We start from the raw sequence: 23,913 nt of genomic DNA, 5'->3' as shown, positions 1-23,913 counted from the left end.
CTTTGCTTTCCAGAATTTGTGACAAAACGGGCAAATTATGCATTTTTTTATTATTTGGTCACGGCTGGAGATATGGGCACGACTCTGGGCACGATGCGGTCTGACGTGGCAGTTTCTAGAAGGTCCAGTCAGCGGCGGTTTCTAGAAGACTTCATCCGCACGCCTTCTGGAAGATTGATGAGTAGAGTTGTATTCGGAGACTAGTTTAAGTTTGAATTTAAATTTAAAAACAATTATCTTTTGTATTATTTTATTATTTTCTTTGCTTATCATTTAGGCTTTGAGAGGCTATAAATACCCACTTGGGGTAAGCCTAAACTCATCATTCGAAATACATTCTTCTTTTCTCTCTAGTTTTTATAAAAGTTTTCTCTTTTTCCTTTTCAAGTTCTTTTATTTTTCTTTATTTTCAAACTTGTTTTTAATATGCTAAGTATGACTTTTGTCATGCTTAGCTAAACTTTTCATAAGCCGAGAGCTGTCGCGATGACTCAATTCCAACGGGAGAATTGAAACAGGTCCCTAATATCTTCGGAAATCTCTCTCAATCTCTGTGCTTATTCTTTTTCAAAATCAAAACAGTTTTCAAAATCAAAGATTGACTTTGGTCAAGAGGTTGTTGCGATTAAATGTGTGGGAGGAAGATTCGGCTTATAGAAAGCAATTCGACTTCCTGGGAACACATTTGGCGAGATAGCTTCGCCAAGAGGGATTAGAGATCGGAATTGACGGTTATAGAAGTAACAATCTGAGTAAATCGCCATGAACTTAAACGGTAATTGGTCTACGATAATAGATGTTGATAGAATCAATTCCCGAAGCCGAAATCAAAGATTGCCTTGGGTATTCGGTATACAAGATAGAGTCACGGGGATAGCCCTCGTAGACAAAGTAACCGACGTGAATCCCGAAGAGAAAATCTTATTCGATGATCTAAAGGAAATTGAGTCAAAGCAAGGCTTGAGGTTATTTTTACCGTATTTATTCACAACCTTTATTCTATTATTGTTTTTACTTTAATCGCTTTTATTTATTTAATCATTTTTGTTACTACTTAAATCTCATTCTACCAAACCCCCCCATTTTACTATATTTCACGCCTAACATAGACCAATCAAACATAAATTAAGAATTTTCCAAGTCCCTGTGGATTCGACCCTACTTCTCTACGCTACGAATTTTCCTTTATTTATTATCCGAGAAGAATGAAATTATTTTGACATCGAAACGACAGTTGTCAGTCTTCCTCATTGCCAACCATTTTTTCTTTGCTATGCATTTCCATGGATGTTGTTTGGGAAAGCTGAAGACGCATGGTAGTCCATGCATCTTCCACCGGATAATTGAAGTCTGTGGTGTTCTCGACATCTTCCCCTTGGCACTATAGCAATGATCCAAGTTTAGGAAATAATATGGTGGGAGCCTTATATGAGGAAATCTTTTTTTTCCACTGCCCTACATGAGCAATATTGCCCCATCGCTCCTTCTCATCACTGTCGACCACCGTCAGCCTTCGAAATCAACAATAGTTTGATCCCAAATTATACCAAGAGACTCACTTTGACACACTAAGTTTGACAAATGGTGCTTGTTTCATAGAAAAATGTTCCAAAACCAGTGAATATCGACTAAAATATTTAGGTTTCCTCACTTTCGATCTATTATTCATGGACTTCGAAGCATGTTTCAATAAAATGGAGGTTGGATTCAAACTTAGGGGGTCGAGGCGAAATGACCCATGAAATATGGGACTAAATGACCACCATCTAAGGCGGTCGACGTTTCGATTTTCTCACTTTTGATCAGATTCAGAGCATGTCCCGACAAAATAGAGGTTTGATTTATACTCAAGGGATCAAGACGAAGCAGCTAATAAAATCTGGAACCGAACAACCATCATCTACGATTATCAACGGTGGCGTCCAACGCCGACGAACAGTGGATGACCAGTCGACCACCATCTACTTTTATTTTATATTTTAAATTATTTTTATATTAAATTATATTTAAATGCCATGACATACCATAATAATAATAATAAATAATTCAGAATGATTAAAACAATAGCAATTCGAAATTTTAGTGAGTAAATTGAAAAATAAAATAAAAAATACAGTGAGTGAAATAAGAGATAAAGAGAGTGAAGTTCAGTGAAGTATGACGTCGTTTACCCACGTTTGATAGATTATTTGTCCGAGGCAGAGTTTAATAAGATAATTTGAAGGAATAAATTTGTTGTTTTCAATATTTTATTAAAAATGAGGAAAAATTGTCAAATTATCAAGATCAAATTCTAAAAGTTACTTATAAAAATATATTGTCCAATTTTTTGTTTAATAATACAGATAAACTATTTATCTAATTTTATTTTATTATTAACATTTTACGTAATAAAATAAATTTACATGCACAAACCATCTTTACTTGAGCACATTTGTGATCTCTGAAATGAAATTAAGAACCAGAAACTCTACTGAAAGATCATGATCAGAAGATTGTTGATGTGTATCATGCATATACCTCAATTGACATTATCCTAAATATATATATATAGAAAATATTTATAATATTGATTTGGATACAATCTTTACTGTTGCTTTGAATTTGATGCTCAAATTTACAACCCCTGAAAATAAGGGTAACAAAGGAAGAATTAAGAGACAATTTGATGAAAACTCTTTTTATAAGGCCAAAACAACCATGGCTGACACTTTATTTTCCAAAACAGAGAAGATTAAATGGTTGAATTCTCTTCAAATGAATCAATGGATGGCCAAAATCTCATATTAAACTTGGCATTTGAAGTTCGAAACTCTTAACTCTCCACTTGACCGGGCAACTTGAGCACCAATGGCACATCATCAAGCCAATCCCCATAAATCCTATTGATTTTCCTTGCTCCTTTCCATTTAAGCAAGCTTTTCTTAGCCTGTGTTTCCTCATTTGATGGAGGGGCATTGACTGTCACTTTAGGTGGATCATTTGCAGGAAGGTTGTGCATCTTCGTTTCAGTAGAACCAATTCTTGTCAAACCTGGACCCGCATTCCCAATGTCGCCATCAACACGAACACCTACTGACTTCAACTCTGATTATGAAAACAGACAATGAATTAGATACAGATTTTTTCCAATACTCTGATTTAGAGGAGAAGTTCATCATTAGCTTTCATGACAAATAATGCATCAATCAAACACTTGAAAATATATGCATATAACCAATGTGTGCTCATTAAAACTTCATCTCAACATTATCATATTTAGGATATCACAGTAGTAATTCCTTAAAGTCATGCCTAACTTTTTAATGGTATTTGAAACCATCTTAAACTCAAACTAGGAAGTAAAATGGCAGAAATGATAAGGTAAATCAAAGCTAGAACATGAATGCTAACATGACACATACCTGATTGTCCGTGAGCAAAGTGGCATTTCTCACCAAAGGGGCAATGACCAGTTATTTCCCACTTTGTACATAACTTCGTTTTCCAATAAACCGGATACGTAGGCTTCATATTTCCTCGGAAAGCATCTGAACCAGTGCTGTTTCCAGGTCTACTGGTTCCTAATTGATCAGATGGAGTTCCATGAGAAGCAGCTGGACCTGCTGTGCCAATGCTAATACCCGAGCTCTTCCTAAACCTCCCCATGTCATTCCTAAACTTTTATGGAGCTTCATGAAGGAAATTACATCTGTCCCCATATGGACATTCCTCACCGTTAAAGAACTTCTTACAGAGCTTCATCTGACGGATTATCTTCTGATCGTCGTCCCAATTCCCTGATGGACGTTGCTCTTCATCGTGTCCACCTCCGACAAGTTCTTGCCAATTAGGAGGAGGCTGGCGAAGATCCTCAATGCCATGAGCAAAGTTGCAACCTTCACCATTCCTACAAGTTCCCAATCTAAATTTCGCACACATCCGGGTTTTAAAGAAGATTTTATTTGTTCCCTTATTGACAGGAGGGTTCAAAGGCACCCTGGAATTTGCAGGCAAGCAATGCACAACGCTAGATTGACCATCTTCAGAAAGTCTAGGTCTTTTGAAAGGAGGTTGTTGTTGTTGTTCAGCCTCGGAATGTGGGTCAAATTCAGGCCAAATTCCAATGGCATCAGTGCCAGCATAAGTTGATTGGGGCAATCCCATAAACGAAGAAGAAGATTCAGGGTAACTCGTAATGATGATCGATAAAGTATTTAAATCGAATTCAACACTATCCCAAGACTTTAAACTTTCGATTAATCTACCAAAATCAAACCGCTGAAGTGTATTGGATCAATGCTATAAGATTGAAACCTAACAAAGACGCAGAACAACAAAAACTCAATCAGATAACAATCAAAGAAACCGATAATTATATATGAAAGAAAGATGGGCAAATAAAACTAGATTGAATTAAATGAGAATGGAGGCCAATCAGAATATAAACAGAAAGCAATAAATACATGAGATGGGTATTTGATGAAGAAAAAAACAACCCCCCCAAAGAAGAAAAAACTTACCAGTATGTTTTCATAAAACGAATAACTTGAGAATGAAGATGATGAATGCTCAATGTTCAGCGATGAATAAAAGATACCCAGATGAGATTTCGTATCAAAGAACGAGTTTAAAGAGAAAAACTAAGAAATTTAGAAGTTGAAGAATGGGAATTGATTATAGGAAGTGGGGAAACTTGTTAGAGTTTTTGAAGTATTTATAATGAGAGGAAAAAAACTTGAAAAAGAAGGCAGTATAAAATTGTATACAGATTGATTTATCCAAAAAAAAAAATTTGTATACAGAGTGAAATGCCAAAGCAAAGCCCTAGCCGCCTTAAACAAAATCCTAATTCAGGAACAAAACGAATTTTTAAACCCTAATCCTCGTGGAAGTAGGAGAGTTGGAGATCTTATAATTATTTCTTCACCATCAATACTCAAATTCAGTACCATTAAAGATAAAATTAACATAATTGAACAGATAAGACTCATTTTACCATTAAACCGTCTAATTGGATAAACTTTAATTTGGCATTAAGGACAACAACGTTAATCCAAATATATATTTGGGTGTTAATTTGATGTAATTATGAAAGCTAAACGTTAATCCACTCTATTTTCTTTTAGAAAGTGAAGAGTAAAGACTACGGAATATAACCCAATATTTTTATTTTCACCGTAGATTCAAATAGTGGTCCATTATGAATAATAATCATTATCCAATGATAACGATATTATTTGAAATCGTTATTACACACTGCAATATTCGGTAACGATCACAATAAAATTTATTATGTCTACAATTATGATATATATATATATATATATCTCACAATTGTCTGCAATTTAAGTTCATGATTATCACTACTAATACTTTAGAGTCTAGATTGAAGCCTCGTAGGCGTTCTTACGTGATTTTGCTAACACAATCTTGTCTGCAACTGTAAAATAAGCAAGCCACTGCAACTGTAAAATAAGCAAGCCGCTGCAACTGTATAATCCCAAACGAAAGTCATTAATAGAACAATATATTCATATACATAGATGTTGGTAATTGAAGAATATGATGGTGGAAACTACCTGTGGAGATGAGAGCTTGAGCCGTATGATTCAGATTTTCTTTTGCCCATGGCAGCATCCTTACTCTAGCCATCTGCGTATATATCTGCAAGCATGTCAAGTGTATGCAACAATGGTTGCCTTAGCTAACCATGAAATCTGTGTTTTCATATATATATATATATATACTTACAGTTGGAATGGCAGTTTGCAATGCCAGCAACAATTGCGGCCTTAGCTCCAATAATAATTGTAATTGGAGGCGTCTGTGTAATTGAACTCTAGAAAATGAAAGGAAGAAAAAGTGAATAGTGGCCTCAACAAACGCCGAGACCGCCGCTCGCTGATGAAGGGTTCACGTCCCTCAGCCACTCCAATACAAAACTGCCAACTGCCGTCCACTTCAAAATAACCATTTACTAACAGCTGCGAACACAAGGTAGCCACGTCAGCTTCTGCCTTGTCCCGACTCCAGATTCCCTTATTTATGTATTTATTTCATCCGAAGAGCCGACATATTTATTTCTCTTTCAACTTTCGAGAGCTCAAACAAGAAAGAGGCATCTGCCTCGCATTTCAAATCCCTAACCACCAAATTTATAATCCATCAGTATATTGAAAATCGCAAAAAAGATTGAATTTTGTTGAAAGGATCTAAGCCTCCAAGTCGAAGCTCGAAGTTGCTGGTAAATACTCAATTCCAAAAATCTCTTAATTTTCGTTTTATTTCGCACTTCGAATGGTCTGATTTTTGCACCCTATCATGTTCTTCCCTGGATCGGGTTCTTAAGATTTTCTGATTCGTTTCATTTGGTTCGATTGTGAAAGACTTTTTTTTTTTGGTTGAGGCTGGGGATTTTGAGCTTATATTTTGTTGTATTCGAAATTAATTTAATTCGTTCATTGGAACTCAGAGATCTTTTATTCCTCGTGTTTCGATTTCCCTTTTTTTCATGTGGGATTAATTTGACGTGGAAAGTTGGTCGAATTGAAGAGCTTATAGTTATATTGTGAAATGTGAAGTTAATTCTTTCAATGTTCAGTGCTATTGTTGGCTTGAGATGATACTATGGTTTAGTTTCAGTGTTGAGAATTGATAAATTCTACATGTCAGTTTAATTTTGTTTGGCTTGAAATAATAAAGATATATTAGATGTAATGCATTTTTGGGGTTTATGTAGTGGCTTTGTTTATGTATAATTTGGTCGTGTTGCAGTCTCAGACAGTAGCATGACTAACCCGAAGAATCAAAATGATCAAAAACAGCATTTAGTTTCTCAAATTGATTTTGAGTTGCTATTTTCAGTTGAGAGCTATTTTCTGAACTTGGTTTAAGACCCGGTGAACGTCAGTTGCCGAATGAGATGTTTAAGGACACGAAGCTAGCTTGAGATTTGGTGATAATATATGCTGCTTTCGAAAGTAAGATTGGTTTGGTTAGGGGGCGGAGTGTGGCATTTGATTGTAGTGCTTTAGGCTGTTTTGAGTTGTTTAAATCAGGAAGGGTTTTTCTTGAATCAACCGAAGAATTTGTACATGGTTAAGAACATTTTCCCACATTATATAGAAGACTAACATTGGTTTGATTTATCGTTGCAATAAAAAGAATGATTTTGATGTTGGGAGCAAATCGAAGCAGCAATGCTGCTGTCAGCTTAATTTTGTTGCTTATCCACAGACAGACAATCGTGATTTTCTTCTTAGCTTTCCGGTTCTTAAAATGACAGTTTTGTAAGGATGATGCCATGAGAATGTTCACTACTTAGATCTAATTATGAACTAACCCCTACATTTCCTGGAATTATAATGAACTCTTAAAATCATCTCTGCTTATTGAGCTGTCCTTTTTTTTTTTGTAGAGCTGTTGAATGTCAGATACTTGGCCCATAGAGTTTGTTTTGTGTGACATCTATCTTCTATTTCCAGAGCTTTTACAATGTTGTTCAGATTAATTTTTAAATATACGATATCCTCCTCTTTTTCCCCCCTTGAACATCTATGATGTATTTGCGAAATATTGTTTTTACCCATTTCTAAGTCGTACTCCTTGACTCGATTTATTTTCTGTTGAATTTTATCCTTTGTATGGGGAAAAACTAACTAATGTCGATGTTATTTCATTTGTGCTTTCAAGTATCCAGTTTCTGCTTTCCTCAAAGATCTGGTCATTTGGAATATACATTATAGGTTCCAACATGCCAAAGGAGAGAAGAGATCGTTCCGTGTCTTTTGATGGGTATCAGAGATGGCCGTTACCATGCAGCTCCAGCTGTAGTCATCAATCTGCAAAGCTCTCTTCAGAAACTGAGGAAATTCTGAAGGAATGGGAAGAAGCCAGGTGCCCTGTCTGCATGGAGCATCCACACAATGCAATTCTCCTCATATGTTCTTCCCACGAGAAGGGTTGCCGTCCATTCATGTGCGATACAAGTTATCGCCACTCTTACTGTTTTGATCAATTTCGCAAATCATTTGTGCATGCCTCAACACCACAAAATCCTCAACAAGATGGAGTTCAACTTGTTATGACAAACTTATCACCAGCGGCAACTTCAGAATCAACTGTAACAGATTTGCCGGAAGAAAGAACCGAGCAAGGGCCCTCCGCTCCATCAATTTCACAACTTTCAAAACTAGTGTGTCCTCTATGTTGTGCTGAGATTAAAGATTGGATCGTTGTTGAGCGAGCTCGCCGTATCATGAATGCCAAACCTAGAAGCTGTGCCTCTGACACATGTAATTTTTCTGGTGCTTATAAAGACTTGAGGAAGCATGCAAGGCTTGAGCACCCTACTGTGCGGCCATCGGAGGCTGATCCCGAGCGACAACAAAATTGGAGGAGGTTGGAACGGCAGAGAGACCTCGGAGACTTGGTTGGCTCACTGCAATCTTCATTTGCAGAGGAGGGGACTGATGATAACAGCATTTTACCCATTGATGATGGAAGTTGGCTCACCGTCTTTTTCCTCGTTTTAGTGTTTCGACCAGGGTCTAGTTGGTCCGGCACATCAGGGATGAGAACTCAATCGAGTATTAGGAGATCTACAAGACAATTGGGGAGAAAGCTATGAGGGGGAAACTGGATCCACTCGAGACGAGGACGAGTCTTCTTCAGACAGTGGTTCGATTTACTGGGGGCGCCGTGTAACGAGACGGACAACTCGTGACAATCAACCATGAATATGTATCTTTAAGGAGATCTTTTTTTGTCCGAACATCAAAGTTTCAGTTTCCTGTGTTTCCCGTAATCTACATCTTGTAGTTGTCTGGTAAGTTTTTCATTCAACAGCAGTTGAATAATGTTTTTTTTTTCTCATCTAAATAATATCTATTTATAATACCATACGATAATAATATAGTATGCAAATTTTTAACTAGAAACAAAACCATCGTATACTTGGAAGGTACTTGGGATAAGAGAAGAGAAGACAATTCCAGTTTAACCAATAGACTGAACCGACCGATGTTTAAATGATTATTCGACTGAAACGATTTTATAATTAAACATTATTTAAAAAAATAATGAAATGATTCCAAATTTTTCTAAATAAAATTCTAGTTTCGAATTCCTTCTGATTTCTTGATGATAAAACATTTTTTAATCTTAACAGTGGAAAAGTGGAGGAATGTGAAGTGAACTGAATATCTTGATTTCACATTAATCGAATGACGAATATTATAAATTAGAGTGATTTAGAGTTTTATGAGTTTTGGGTTTACGGTTGAGTTTTATGAGTTTTAAAATGATTTAGGTAAAATTTAGGCTAATATAGTGATAAAAGATTAAAGCAAGTTCGTCGATATTTTGAGTGGTTGAAGAAGACGTCAAAGGGTGATAATTGTAACATTAACAAGAAACAAAGATAAAATTATAAAACATTTTTTAAAATAATTATACAATTATAGTTTGGATAAAATTATAAAATTTTCATATTTGGAGGAAGAAGATAAAAAAAAAAGAATGACATAGACAATACATAGATTTTATATTAATGAAAACGTAGTAATCTATATCAGCACACATAATTGTCACGTCTCTCTTCCATTTATGGTTTAACACTCAACTAATCAAATAAGAGTAAACCAAAAGTTTAATGAATAATTTGAAAATTTTTAAGGTTTGATGAGCAAAATATGAGTAAGAAAAAAGCTCAATGATGAAGTTTATAATTAATATTGAACTTTATTTGATTGGTTAATTTGGTTAAAGAATGAAAATTTGGTCGGTTAAGTTGGTTTTTAAAATCGACTGATTACTCTTTAGTCTCTACCCGTACGAAGTATTTAACAAATCGGAAATTTGTTTTTTTCCCCTAAAATCTTATAGTTCATATCTTAAAATTCTATAGATTTATCTTCTAACATATAGTATTTAACAACTTGAAATTCACGACCGCGATTGAAAATTATGATATTGCAGATCTCCAAGCAAAGACTTCCATTCTCTTGCATTAAACGTTTCTGTCCATCACATGCACATGCATTGCTCCCTTCAATCACATTTCAAGCTGCTTTTCATCCAAGCGAAATCCTGGAACCGTTGAACCAAAAAAAAATCACAACTTTTTTTGGTTGACTCTTGAAGCAATGCCAAAATGGCAATTTCAGTTTCCAATTTCCAGCTGAAATCAAGGCTTTGAACAATATATATATAACATCTTTTCTTCTTGAATTCAGTCCACACTTTCTTTGTTTCATTTTAATCTTCTCAAGGGTGAAGAACATGCACAGATCATCATCGTCATCGAGCAACAACCGATTGATTTCCGACGAGTTCTTCATCAACTTGCCGCCGCCTACCATGGCATCGTCTCAACTTCTCAAAGTCGCTACGGCATTGAATGACCACTTGCCGGAGTATGGTGGTCCCATCGCAGGAGCTAACAAAAAGGAAATGGCTTACCATCACCACAGCGCAAAGGGAGAGAGAGTAATTAACCTTATTCCGGTCGTATTATTTTGTATTATCTTGCCAAACATTCTTTAAACATGATCATAGAAAATTATAAACTGAAAAATAACAAATTAAAATTAATATAAAGAAAAACACCCGCAGAGTTAAAATTTGATGTGATCTTATTTTGTATACCACAAGTGATAAAAATAGACTATTATATAAACCTAAACATCACGAGGAATATATATACATAATATCTTATGTGTCTTAAAATTTAATATTTATATAAATATATCAAACCACTTTTTTAACATTTCCATAAAATTTATTGTATAATGTAAATCACAAAAGTTAAATGGGTCTCTTCATAATATTTTTTTCTCATAATTTTAAATGTTAAGATATACTTCCCATTTATAGAGTCAAATATTTGATTATTAAATAATCTTCTACATATAATATTATAATAAAATTGATTACTAAAAGTAAACTGAATTCTAAAACCGAAAATTTGAGGAAAATTGATTACTAAATAAATTGGTAAAACTATAAGATAAGTTAATATCTTTAAAATTAGCATTTATTCAATTTATTTCAAAATTAAATAATTGAAGCCAATAAAAATTCTGATTTATCCAGACTAAAATATTAACCCGAGTTTTGGGGGCGTGACATGGATACCCGTTATGCGTTCGTATATAACTTTTCACATCGCTCGAGTTTAATTTGAATACCTGTTATGCGGTCAGATATGTTTGTATCTATCTTTATTCGAGTTTTTTTAATTAGGTTTTAATCTTTCCTTGTATGGTCCTTATATGATTTTAAGCTGCTAGTTTTGTCTCAATAATTATAGGATATCATTCTAATTATTTGCTTAATTTACAATTATGATTTAGGATATTTTCTATTTTAATAAAATTTGTGATTTCTATCCAAATAAAATAAAATAGAATTTTAATCGATATTTGCCCCATAACTTAAATTTGCTTAATATATTAAACATAAAATTTCAAGTTTAAATTGTTCCACGAAACAAAACCTTAGATCATAATCCATAACGCAAGTACAAAAAAAAAAAATGAAACTTTTGGTTCAGAGTTAGCTTTACACATAAGTTCAGATACTACTTTGGATCTTTTGTTCTACTTATTTTTTTTAAAAAATTATAAAAGAAAATATATAAATTCTAGAAATTTAGATTCTATAAATAAAAATATATAAATTAAAAATAATGAAATAATATATTTTTTATATAAATTTTTATTATAATATTAATAATTTAGTTTTTAAAAAATATATATCACAAGGTTAATTTAGTAAAATATATATTCTAGTAATCTCATATTAATTTAACCAAATATTGTAATCTTACATTCATGTAAAACAAACCAAACAAGGTAATATAACATTCCCAGTACTATATCAAGTAATACTACATTCCAGTAATTTTATTCTCAAAGCTAATTTTATACTCTATGTCAGATGACCCCTTATTTTAGTTTTAAATATTTTTTATTTCTTAATAAATTAACTGCTTTTATTTCAAAAGAAAAATAATGATAATTTTACATAAATATTAATATTTTATCACAAACACATTTATGTAATTCCTCGAACATTAACTCTAAACGTCGCTATTTCATATACTTTTTTCTATGGAGATTATCGTTAAATAACTCTAGTCGTCGTTATTTTAGATACTTTTTCCAATCATTATCTTTGCTTAATGATTCTTCCTCTTTCTTCTTTTTGTTTGATTTACATAAAAAACAATTTAAATATTTTAATGATCATATATTTAATCATATTTTAATTTTATTTATAGAGTTAAAAAATTGCCCTTAGCATATCTAAAAATTATCTGTATTATAACATAAAATTAATTAGATAATATTATGTTAAAACGAAGAAGACATAAGTATGTATAAACGAGTCAAAATCCATATAATAGTTATTAAAAATATGCAACATTTTAAATACCATATGACATTTTTTCCCGAATTCAAGCTGGGAATTGCTAATTAATAATAAATGCTATTTTTACTTGAGTTTAAGTATAAAATTATTTTAACAGTGATACGTTGTAGTTTTGGAACCATTTTTTTTAAAAAAATGGTGAACTTACAGGTTCATTTTGATCTCATAGTGTACTCTGCTACAAGTTGCGCAAATGATGAAAACTTGTTTTCCAGTAAGCTAGCGGGAGAATCATACTCTTCAATAACTCCTGCAAAATTATAAAGAAGGTTAGAATGCAACGAAGTTCAAATTGTTTTTTCCAATGAAATCATAAATTACTGCAATACTAACCCTGACTTAGAAGCATAACCATATCGCTATCGACAACTGAAGTTACTCGATGGGCGATTGTTATTACTGTACACTCTGAGAAGTGCTCCTTTAAGGTCGTCTGAATCAGATTATCGGTAGCCGTATCGACTGACGATGTAGCTTCGTCGAGTACTAAGATCTTGCTTTTCTTGAGCAGCACACGCCCAAGACATACCAGCTGCCTTTGACCCATACTCCAATTATCTCCGTTTTCACCAACTGCAGAAGCAATGCCATAATTACATAAATTTTGCTTTCAAAAATCGAATCGACTAGATTTTAAACAATTTGTATGTTATGTTATTGAATATCGAACCTATAGACTCAAGCTTGCCTTCATTCTTTCTAACTTGATCTCCAAGTTGGCACTTATCCAATGCCTACATGTTACATCGATAGATGTAAAAAAGATTGCCTTTGCATTTAATTAGAAAAGAAATGGTACGGATAAAACCTGAAATGAACCCACCTCCCAAATCTGTTCATCTGTGTACTCTTCGAGAGGGTCCAAATTACTTCGTATGGTCCCTTCGAACATGGTAGGATCCTGAGGAATTATGCTGAGTCGTAACCGCAGATCATGCAGTCCGATTGATGAGATATTGACACCATCAATAATAATCCAGCCTGTTGTAGGTTCAACAATTCGGAAAAGTGTCTGTATGAGAGTTGTTTTGCCACTGCCTGTTCTCCCCACAATGCCAGTTTTCAACCCTCCGGGAAATGTGCATGTCAGCCCTCGTAGGACAAGCGGCATGTGCGGGGCATATCGCACCTATTTCGACCATAAACATAAATTTCAAAAAATAATACATTACAATTAGCTATAAACATCGTACAACGACATTACCTGCAGATCATGAATACAAACTTCTCCGCGAAATGGCCAAGAAAGGTCAGGACAATTAGTTTCAATCACAAGGCAAGGCTCGCTAGGAATGCTACTATATTGAAGAATCCTCTCAACAGATATTATTTTGTTCTCCATTCTGCAAATTTGCCATACTAACATAGATAGCAACATATTTAGATTGAGCCCGTATGTCACAGCTAGCCCAGCAATGCCTAAAAACAAAAGATAAACGTATTCAACCGTTATCTCCGTTACAATTAACTAAATTTAAGACTTTGATATGCAATTACTTACCTGGATTAATAATTTCATCAGGTATAAATATCAAGAAGAACAAAGAGAAGGCAAAAGTAATAGAATACAACATGTCGAGGCGGAAGCACAACCATTGCATTGCACCGTTAGCATGAAACTTTGGGCGAGAATACGCATCCATTAGTATCATGTTCTTCTGCTGGAATCTTGATTCTTGATCGAAGCCCCTGATAGTCGTTGCCCCTGAAATTGTTTCAGAAAAATTCTGTATTACTGGAGCTTTGCATACTCCAATCAACCGTGTAAGCTCTCGAGCAGAAGATATGTAATATTGCTGCAAGATTACAAGTTCGTGAGAATCCATATCTCTAAGTTTTATGCATTCGATATCCATCATTTGTCATACAACATGGTAGAACAAGATTTACCTGATACCAAATGCACGCAGCGATCACAGGAATAAAAATGATAAAGATCTGCCAAGCAACCTGTGACATGACAACAATGATTCCAAGGAGTTGGATAACTGAGACGGCAACACCCGCAACCTGATTTGGGATGTTCAAATCCACAGCACTTTGATCTGTAGAAGCCTGAGTCGAGAAAAGAAAATTTAAGAAACATGAATTAAAATACTTGAAATCCATACCAAAAATACTATATACTTACTCTGTTTAGAATTCTTCCGCTAGGTGTCGAATCAAAGAATGACATAGGGGCACGAAAAATGCATAAATGCATCTTTTTGAATAGAAGAGTAGCTGTTTTATATCCAGCTATTTTAAGAAGGATGGATTTGGCAAAGACAGAAAAAGCACTTGCAATGACCAAAGCTAAATAGACAAGTATTAGTGTAACGTTCCCAACTGGAGGTTCAACAGCAGGAGATGCCCAAGCCATCCAGTAATTGCTACCGATTTGAAAAACTTGAAAGAGAATTTGTGCCAGCAATATAAAAGGTATAAGAGCTCCTCCATATGCTGTTGTGATATACTTCCAGTAGACCGAAAACCCAACTTTTCCTTTCTCCCGCTCTTCTTCTTCAACAAGCTGTCCTTTTGGCCCAACATCATCTACTTCGCTAATCTCATTACCTTCTTTATACATTTCCCGAATAACACCATTTGCTTCACTTACACACTTTTCATAAACAGATCCTACCTCAATAGTATGATCAAGGGCTGACAAAGCTTTCTCATGTGCACCCACCAGTTCCTTAAAATCAGATCCCGAATCGATAATGTCATTATACTTTCCAGCTTCTGTAATCCTCCCGTTTTTCATCACCTGTTAAAAGAAATAGAAGTTGAACTTTGTAACGATATTGTTTCATGAATTTGAGGCATTAAGATAAAAACCACTGAAATGATAAATAACTTACCAGGACTAGATCAGCAGCTGGTATAAATTCAAGTTGATGAGTGACAAAAATCACTGTTTTTGAACTCAAAATGCCAAGTAAAACTTCCTGTCATTCAAAGATAAACCATATATAATTAGGCAATGCACCAAAAAAAAGGGAAAACATCAATTGATTTTACCTTAGTCAGAACAAAATGCAAATATTAGTATTTCAATTGATTATCTCAGATACATCATTATTGCTTACTATATAAACTAAAGAGTAAATAACTTTTAAAATTGCATGTTATTTTACCTTAAATAAATGTGATCCGGTGTGAGCATCCACAGCACTAAAAGGATCATCAAAAAGATATATATCAGCATCTTGGTATAAAGCTCGAGCAATCTGTATTCTTTGTTTCTGTCCACCACTCAAATTGATTCCCCTCTCACCTATAATTGTCTGATCACCGAATGAGAGCATTTCGAGATCCTTGTTAAGGTTACAAGCTTCGAGCACTCTTTCGTACCTCTCCCTTCTCATCTCTTTACCAAACAATATGTTGTCTTCAATCTTGCCACTCTGTATCCAAGGTGATTGAGGAACATAGGCTTTTGTACCACACAACTTAAGAGTTCCAGATATCTTTGATAATTCCCCCAAAATACAGGAAAGTAGACTCGATTTGCCGGAGCCAATTGTACCACAAACAGCAATACTCATACCATAGAAAACCTTCAAATTCAAGTCCTTAAGTGTTGGTGTGGGAGAATACAAGTCCCATGAGAAATTCCCATCAACGATTTCAATTGCTATATCAGAACTACCCCTTGGAAGCTTCTCCATAACATCAGGCTGCAAGTCATCAAGCCGAAGGTAGGACACGATTCTATCAAGAGACACCTTTGTCTGAACTATCATTGAAATCATATCAGGAAGACCGTAAATCGACTCTTGAAGAATCCTGAATGTTGCAAGTGCAGATAATATCTTCCCGGACTCGAGTGGGATGCGTAAATATATACAAGCACTAAAAGTGGCCAATGAAACAAATGAAGGTGAAACCCACAAAACAATGCTACTCATAGCACTAGTATAAACAAATCTTTTTAACCATCCTTCCTCGACTTTCCTTAACCCCAAAATCTTAGATAGAAACTTTATTTCCCACCCCTGAAGTTTGAGAATTCTCATATTCTTTAAAGTTTCATATGTGGCCTTCATCCTTTTATCTTTTGATTCCATCAACTTCTCTTGAAAGTTCTCTTCCATTTTCCCCAAAGGAATGTTCACCGACATAACAAGTATTGTTGTGACAAAAGCTGCAAAGGTTGCTGCCCCAAGGTTCTTATACAAGACCAATAAGGCCAAAGCAACCTGTAAAACTATGGTCCATGTATCGTGCATGTACCAACAAAAGTCACCGACCCTCTCTGCATCGACAGCCATATAATTGATGATCTCCCCGCTGGTCTGGCTCTGCTTCGACTGGCATGAAAGGGTTAGACCCTTATTATAAATCATTGCAATCAGTACTCCTCTCCACCTAATTCCAACATGCTGTGACTTAAAGACCCACCACATCTGAGATATACACTCTACAAGCTTTGCAACAAAGAAAGCAGTAACCAATAGATACCCTTCATTTTTAAACTCCCGTTGTCCACTCAGGTACTGAACAAAAGTGTCGATGAGATACGGGCCGACATATGAAGCCACACTGTACATGAACACGAACAAACCAGTCCAAAGAATATCTTTCCAATCTGAGAAGAACAATACCTTTAGCAGCTTAAGTGTGGTAACTCCAGTCCCCTCGCTGTCGGCTGCCTCTAGCCTGTTTCGGAATTTCGAAAAAGCCCCGCTGACGCTGACACTGCTATCCAGCTGAGGAACATCCTCAAGGTCTAAAATTTTCTTATTGCCAGTAGCAATAAGAGGTCCCATCCAAGAAAATGTAAGAAGGTCGAAAATACCAACATTCGAGTACGGCGTTACAGTAGCATCGCTTTTTTTCTCACTCGACTCGACACCGTTACTAACACTAGAATTTCCATTCAAAAGGGGCTCCTCAAGTAGGGTATCTTCAACCTGATATCCATCTATCCTCTTGTTCTCATAGAAGTCTTCCTTGTCACCCTGCATAATGCACAATTCAGAAAATCGTTACACGGCGCTCTTCAGCTGCTGATTCAATAATATCAAGATATCTAAAACTCCCTCTTAAGGAAACAGGGACATAACCTATAATGTCACCATTTGTCACATCGTAACTCACAACTTCATAACTGATTGGCAATCTATGGAACATAGGAATGGGAAACTGAATCTTACCATCTTTCCTCGAGGAGGCTTGTCATAGTTTCTCTCACCACTGTATCTTCTATCCACGTAGACATGCTTAATGAATCCTCGAAGCCTCTCCACATTGCTGGTAATAAAATTTTAACTCAGAAACATAGAAGCTAATAAAAGTACAAAATAAAAATTGGATATTTGAGTGATAACCTGTTGTTAGGAGCAGAATCACGCCGAGGATCCCATTCTTTAAAATAGATTTCTTTTGCACGCTGTATGTAAGTGAAAGGAATGAAGGGGGAAATGAGAAACTGGAACATCAGAATGAGAGGAAAACTACACACAATTCTTTTTCCTTTTTACCATCAGAACTCAAAAGAAGGAGAGGATTTTATCTCTACCTGGTTTCCGCCTTCTTGAAGAGCAGTCACTTCCTGAGAAGTGAACTTAGCCATTGACACCGATTTAACTCTGTGTGTGAATTCCTGGCTGGAAACAATTAAAGCCAGGGGCCAGTTTTAGTAAACCTATGAATTATAATTAGAAAGGCATTAAAGTTTCAAATATAATCTAATCAGCAGCCAAAATGTAAATAAACCTTAATACTTACTGTATTCCACTACAGATGGTGCAAACAAATGTCCAGAAGTTTGTGCAAACATATTGAGGCCCCTGATCAGGTGCAAGTTAGCAAATAGCAACACTGTGATAGAGAAAGTATATGCACTCCATATTTTAAAAATTATAGGATACCGAACTCAATTTGGCATAAGCAAAATGCTGCAAAAATCATATTCCAATTATGAAATTTCAAAAGCAAGGGTATCCGAACAAACACTCCCCAAAAGGTTGAGTGAAGATTCAAGCAATCATCATAACATTTATCAGACATCCTAATTTTGCAAAATTCATATCAATATTCATACAATACAACCTATCTCAGTAGTCATAACAACAAACCTAAGCAGAACCAAATATGCTTGACGAACAATTCACACAGTAATATTCCATCAATCTAACGCAGGACAAGGCGACATGATCACCAAATACTCCATGTCATTTCTCTAACTACAATCATGGGATGAAAACATAAACAAGAAAACAATAAAAAGAAAAAGAAAATGATACCAGACTGTTGCAATTAATACATCTTCGATTCTCCAGTTTTTTGAGAAGGCCCCGAATTGTCTGCTCATTTTTCTTATCTTCAATCACTCGACTCGCCATGATAAGTGATAACCTTCATATATCAAAATAGCAAAGAACAAAATATAAACTCTTTTTAAAAAAATTATCAAATAGTTTTAAAAAAATAATTCAGTCGACAAGAATTTCTCCAAATGATCATTAATCAACAAAAAAGACACAAAATATTAATTAATTTCAAAATACTAATCAAATTTGCTTCTACACTATTACCACCCATTAATTTCAAAATACTAATAAAATTTGCTTCTACACTATTACCACCCAAAAAAGAATAAGACGAAGATTAAACCTTAACTTTCCTACACTGCTTAAGCAAAAGTAAACAATCAAAGACGCAGAACAACAAAAACTCAATCAGATAACAATCAAAGAAACCGATAATTATATATGAAAGAAAGATGGGCAAATAAAACTATATTGAATTAAATGAGAATGGAGGCCAATCAGAATATAAACAGAAAGCAATAAATACATGAGATGGGTATTTGATGAAGAAAAAAAACAACCCCCACCCCACAAGAAAAAAAACTTACCAGTATGTTTCCAGAAAACGAATAACTTGAGAATGGAGATGATGAATGCTCAATGTTCAGGGATGAATAAAAGATACCCAGATGAGATTTCAGATCAAAGAACGAGTTTAAAGAGAAAAACTAAGAAATTTGGAAGTTGAAGAATGGGAATTGACTAGAGGAAGTGGGGAAACTTGCTAGAGTTTTTGAAGTATTTGTAATGAGAGAAAAAAAAACTTGAAAAAGAAGGCAATATAAAATTGTATATATAGAGTGAAATGCCAAAGCAATGCCTTAGCCGCCTTAAACAAAATCCTAATTCAGGAACAAAACGAATTTTTAAACCCTAATCCTCGTGGAAGCAGGAGAGTAAATTCAGTACCTTTAAAGATAAAATTAACATAATTGGAAAGATAAGAATCATTTACCATTAAACCGTATAATTGGATACACTTTAATTTGGTATTAAGGGCAACAACGTTAATCCAAATATATATTTGGGTGTTAATTTAATGTAATTATGAAAGCTAAACGTTAATCCAGTCTATTTTCTTTTAGAAAGTGAAGAAGAGTAACGGCTATGGAGTATAACCCAATATTTTTATTATCACCGTAGATTCAAATAGTGGTCCATTATGAATAATAATCATAACGGTATTATTTGAAATTGTTGTTACACACTACAATATTCTTAACGATCATAATAAAATCTATTATGTATATAATTATGATATATATATCAATTGTTTGCAATTTAAGTTCATGATTATCACTACAGAGTATAGATTAAAGCCTCGAATGCGTTCTTTTGCTAACACAATCTTGTCTGCAACTGTAAAATAAGCAAGCCGCTGAACCTGTATAATCCCAAACGAAAGTCAGTAATAGAACAATATCTTCATTTACATAGATGTTGGTAATTGAAGAATATGATGGTGGAAACTACCTGTGGAGATTATGAGAGCTTGAGCCGTATGATTCAGATTTGCTTTTGCCCATAACAGCATCCTTACTCTAGCCATCTGCGTATGTATATGCAAGCATGTCAAGTGTATGCAACAATGGTTGCCTTAGCAAACCATGAAATCTGCGTTTTCATATATATATATATATACTTATATTTACTTACAGTTGGAATGGCAGTTTGCAATGCCAGTAACAATGTCGGCCTTATCTCCAATAATAATTGTAGTTTAACTTAAACGATCGGTTAATTGTTATATAATAAAATCGACAATAGTGCATGAATTAATTGGAGGCGTCTGTGTAATTGAACTCTAGAAAATGAAAGGAAGAAAAAGTGAATAGTGGCCTCAACAAACGCCGAGACCGCCGCTCGCTGATGAAGGGTTCACGTCCCTCAGCCACTCCAATACAAAACTGCCAACTGCCGTCCACTTCAAAATAACCATTTACTAACAGCTGCGAACACAAGGTAGCCACGTCAGCTTCTGCCTTGTCCCGACTCGAGATTCCCTTATTTATGTATTTATTTCATCCGAAGAGCCGACATATTTATTTCTCTTTCAACTTTCGAGAGCTCAAACAAGAAAGAGGCATCTGCCTCGCATTTCAAATCCCTAACCACCAAATTTATAATCCATCAGTATATTGAAAATCGCAAAAAAGATTGAATTTTGTTGAAAGGATCTAAGCCTCCAAGTCGAAGCTCGAAGTTGCTGGTAAATACTCAATTCCAAAAATCTCTTAATTTTCGTTTTATTTCGCACTTCGAATGGTCTGATTTTTGCACCCTATCATGTTCTTCCCTGGATCGGGTTCTTAAGATTTTCTGATTCGTTTCATTTGGTTCGATTGTGAAAGACTTTTTTTTTTTGGTTGAGGCTGGGGATTTTGAGCTTATATTTTTGTTGTATTCGAAATTAATTTAATTCGTTCATTGGAACTCAGAGATCTTTTATTCCTCGTGTTTCGATTTCCCTTTTTTTTCATGTGGGATTAATTTGACGTGGAAAGTTGGTCGAATTGAAGAGCTTATAGTTATATTGTGAACTGTGAAGTTAATTCTTTCAATGTTCAGTGCTATTGTTGGCTTGAGATGATACTATGGTTTAGTTTCAGTGTTGAGAATTGATAAATTCTACATGTCAGTTTAATTTTGTTTGGCTTGAAATAATAAAGATATATTAGATGTAATGCATTTTTGGGGTTTATGTAGTGGCTTTGTTTATGTATAATTTGGTCGTGTTGCAGTCTCAGACAGTAGCATGACTAACCCGAAGAATCAAAATGATCAAAAACAGCATTTAGTTTCTCAAATTGATTTTGAGTTGCTATTTTCAGTTGAGAGCTATTTTCTGAACTTGGTTTAAGACCCGGTGAACGTCAGTTGCCGAATGAGATGTTTTAAGGACACGAAGCTAGCTTGAGATTTGGTGATAATATATGCTGCTTTCGAAAGTAAGATTGGTTTGGTTAGGGGGCGGAGTGTGGCATTTGATTGTAGTGCTTTAGGCTGTTTTGAGTTGTTTAAATCAGGAAGGGTTTTTCTTGAATCAACCGAAGAATTTGTACATGGTTAAGAACATTTTCCCACATTATATAGAAGACTAACATTGGTTTGATTTATCGTTGCAATAAAAAAGAATGATTTTGATGTTGGGAGCAAATCGAAGCAGCAATGCTGCTGTCAGCTTAATTTTGTTGCTTATCCACAGACAGACAATCGTGATTTTCTTCTTAGCTTTCCGGTTCTTAAAATGACAGTTTTGTAAGGATGATGCCATGAGAATGTTCACTACTTAGATCTAATTATGAACTAACCCCTACATTTCCTGGAATTATAATGAACTCTTAAAATCATCTCTGCTTATTGAGCTGTCCTTTTTTTTTTTGTAGAGCTGTTGAATGTCAGATACTTGGCCCATAGAGTTTGTTTTGTGTGACATCTATCTTCTATTTCCAGAGCTTTTACAATGTTGTTCAGATTAATTTTTAAATATACGATATCCTCCTCTTTTTCCCCCCTTGAACATCTATGATGTATTTGCGAAATATTGTTTTTACCCATTTCTAAGTCGTACTCCTTGACTCGATTTATTTTCTGTTGAATTTTATCCTTTGTATGGGGAAAAACTAACTAATGTCGATGTTATTTCATTTGTGCTTTCAAGTATCCAGTTTCTGCTTTCCTCAAAGATCTGGTCATTTGGAATATACATTATAGGTTCCAACATGCCAAAGGAGAGAAGAGATCGTTCCGTGTCTTTTGATGGGTATCAGAGATGGCCGTTACCATGCAGCTCCAGCTGTAGTCATCAATCTGCAAAGCTCTCTTCAGAAACTGAGGAAATTCTGAAGGAATGGGAAGAAGCCAGGTGCCCTGTCTGCATGGAGCATCCACACAATGCAATTCTCCTCATATGTTCTTCCCACGAGAAGGGTTGCCGTCCATTCATGTGCGATACAAGTTATCGCCACTCTTACTGTTTTGATCAATTTCGCAAATCATTTGTGCATGCCTCAACACCACAAAATCCTCAACAAGATGGAGTTCAACTTGTTATGACAAACTTATCACCAGCGGCAACTTCAGAATCAACTGTAACAGATTTGCCGGAAGAAAGAACCGAGCAAGGGCCCTCCGCTCCATCAATTTCACAACTTTCAAAACTAGTGTGTCCTCTATGTTGTGCTGAGATTAAAGATTGGATCGTTGTTGAGCGAGCTCGCCGTATCATGAATGCCAAACCTAGAAGCTGTGCCTCTGACACATGTAATTTTTCTGGTGCTTATAAAGACTTGAGGAAGCATGCAAGGCTTGAGCACCCTACTGTGCGGCCATCGGAGGCTGATCCCGAGCGACAACAAAATTGGAGGAGGTTGGAACGGCAGAGAGACCTCGGAGACTTGGTTGGCTCACTGCAATCTTCATTTGCAGAGGAGGGGACTGATGATAACAGCATTTTACCCATTGATGATGGAAGTTGGCTCACCGTCTTTTTCCTCGTTTTAGTGTTTCGACCAGGGTCTAGTTGGTCCGGCACATCAGGGATGAGAACTCAATCGAGTATTAGGAGATCTACAAGACAATTGGGGAGAAAGCTATGAGGGGGAAACTGGATCCACTCGAGACGAGGACGAGTCTTCTTCAGACAGTGGTTCGATTTACTGGGGGCGCCGTGTAACGAGACGGACAACTCGTGACAATCAACCATGAATATGTATCTTTAAGGAGATCTTTTTTTGTCCGAACATCAAAGTTTCAGTTTCCTGTGTTTCCCGTAATCTACATCTTGTAGTTGTCTGGTAAGTTTTTCATTCAACAGCAGTTGAATAATGTTTTTTTTTTCTCATCTAAATAATATCTATTTATAATACCATACGATAATAATATAGTATGCAAATTTTTAACTAGAAACAAAACCATCGTATACTTGGAAGGTACTTGGGATAAGAGAAGAGAAGACAATTCCAGTTTAACCAATAGACTGAACCGACCGATGTTTAAATGATTATTCGACTGAAACGATTTTATAATTAAACATTATTTAAAAAAAATAATGAAATGATTCCAAATTTTTCTAAATAAAATTCTAGTTTCGAATTCCTTCTGATTTCTTGATGATAAAACATTTTTTAATCTTAACAGTGGAAAAGTGGAGGAATGTGAAGTGAACTGAATATCTTGATTTCACATTAATCGAATG

The 23,913-nt window shown here is 35.1% G+C and overlaps 1 protein-coding gene and 3 pseudogenes across 1 annotated transcript; 2 read left to right on the top strand and 2 right to left on the bottom strand.

The window, feature by feature from the left end:
- Positions 1-2,794: 2,794 nt before the first annotated feature.
- On the bottom strand, positions 2,795-4,269 carry LOC120134705 (annotated as a pseudogene).
- A 1,808-nt stretch (positions 4,270-6,077) lies between these two features.
- Positions 6,078-8,780, top strand: LOC120134764 (annotated as a pseudogene).
- Positions 8,781-12,531: 3,751 nt separating this feature from the next.
- On the bottom strand, positions 12,532-19,359 carry LOC120134762 (ABC transporter C family member 3-like). The gene is made up of 16 exons (XM_039151195.1): positions 19,265-19,359; positions 18,651-18,762; positions 18,133-18,194; positions 17,924-18,011; positions 17,733-17,794; positions 17,559-17,655; positions 15,537-17,363; positions 15,261-15,347; positions 14,549-15,166; positions 14,308-14,472; positions 13,919-14,213; positions 13,622-13,836; positions 13,241-13,546; positions 13,088-13,151; positions 12,751-12,990; positions 12,532-12,667 (listed from the first exon to the last, which is right to left on the bottom strand). Exons 2-16 carry the CDS (start codon positions 18,747-18,749, stop codon positions 12,570-12,572), a joined length of 4,323 nt encoding a protein of 1,440 aa, XP_039007126.1. The 5' UTR covers positions 18,750-18,762; positions 19,265-19,359; the 3' UTR covers positions 12,532-12,569.
- Positions 19,360-20,776: 1,417 nt separating this feature from the next.
- On the top strand, positions 20,777-23,483 carry LOC120134765 (annotated as a pseudogene).
- The last annotated feature ends 430 nt before the right edge of the window (positions 23,484-23,913 follow it).

This window comes from Hibiscus syriacus, unplaced genomic scaffold (assembly GCF_006381635.1).
Source record: "Hibiscus syriacus cultivar Baekdansim isolate YM2019G1 unplaced genomic scaffold, ASM638163v2 tig00110597_pilon, whole genome shotgun sequence".
In the NCBI taxonomy this organism is placed as follows: Eukaryota; Viridiplantae; Streptophyta; class Magnoliopsida; order Malvales; family Malvaceae; genus Hibiscus; species Hibiscus syriacus.
This window is presented reverse-complemented; position numbering and strand designations above follow the sequence as displayed.

What these genes read in the sequence shown, in the direction of transcription:
- LOC120134762 (XM_039151195.1), bottom strand. Translation starts at nt 18,749, where the DNA reads ATGGCGAGTCGAGTGATTGAAGATAAGAAAAATGAGCAGACAATTCGG. An exon ending in GTATTAATTGCAACAGTCTG is followed by an intron (nt 18,195 to 18,650) that starts GTATCATTTTCT and finishes GCACCTGATCAG; the next exon opens with GGGCCTCAATATGTTTGCAC. An exon ending in GCGGAAGAATTCTAAACAGA is followed by an intron (nt 14,473 to 14,548) that starts GTAAGTATATAG and finishes TTCTCGACTCAG; the next exon opens with GCTTCTACAGATCAAAGTGC.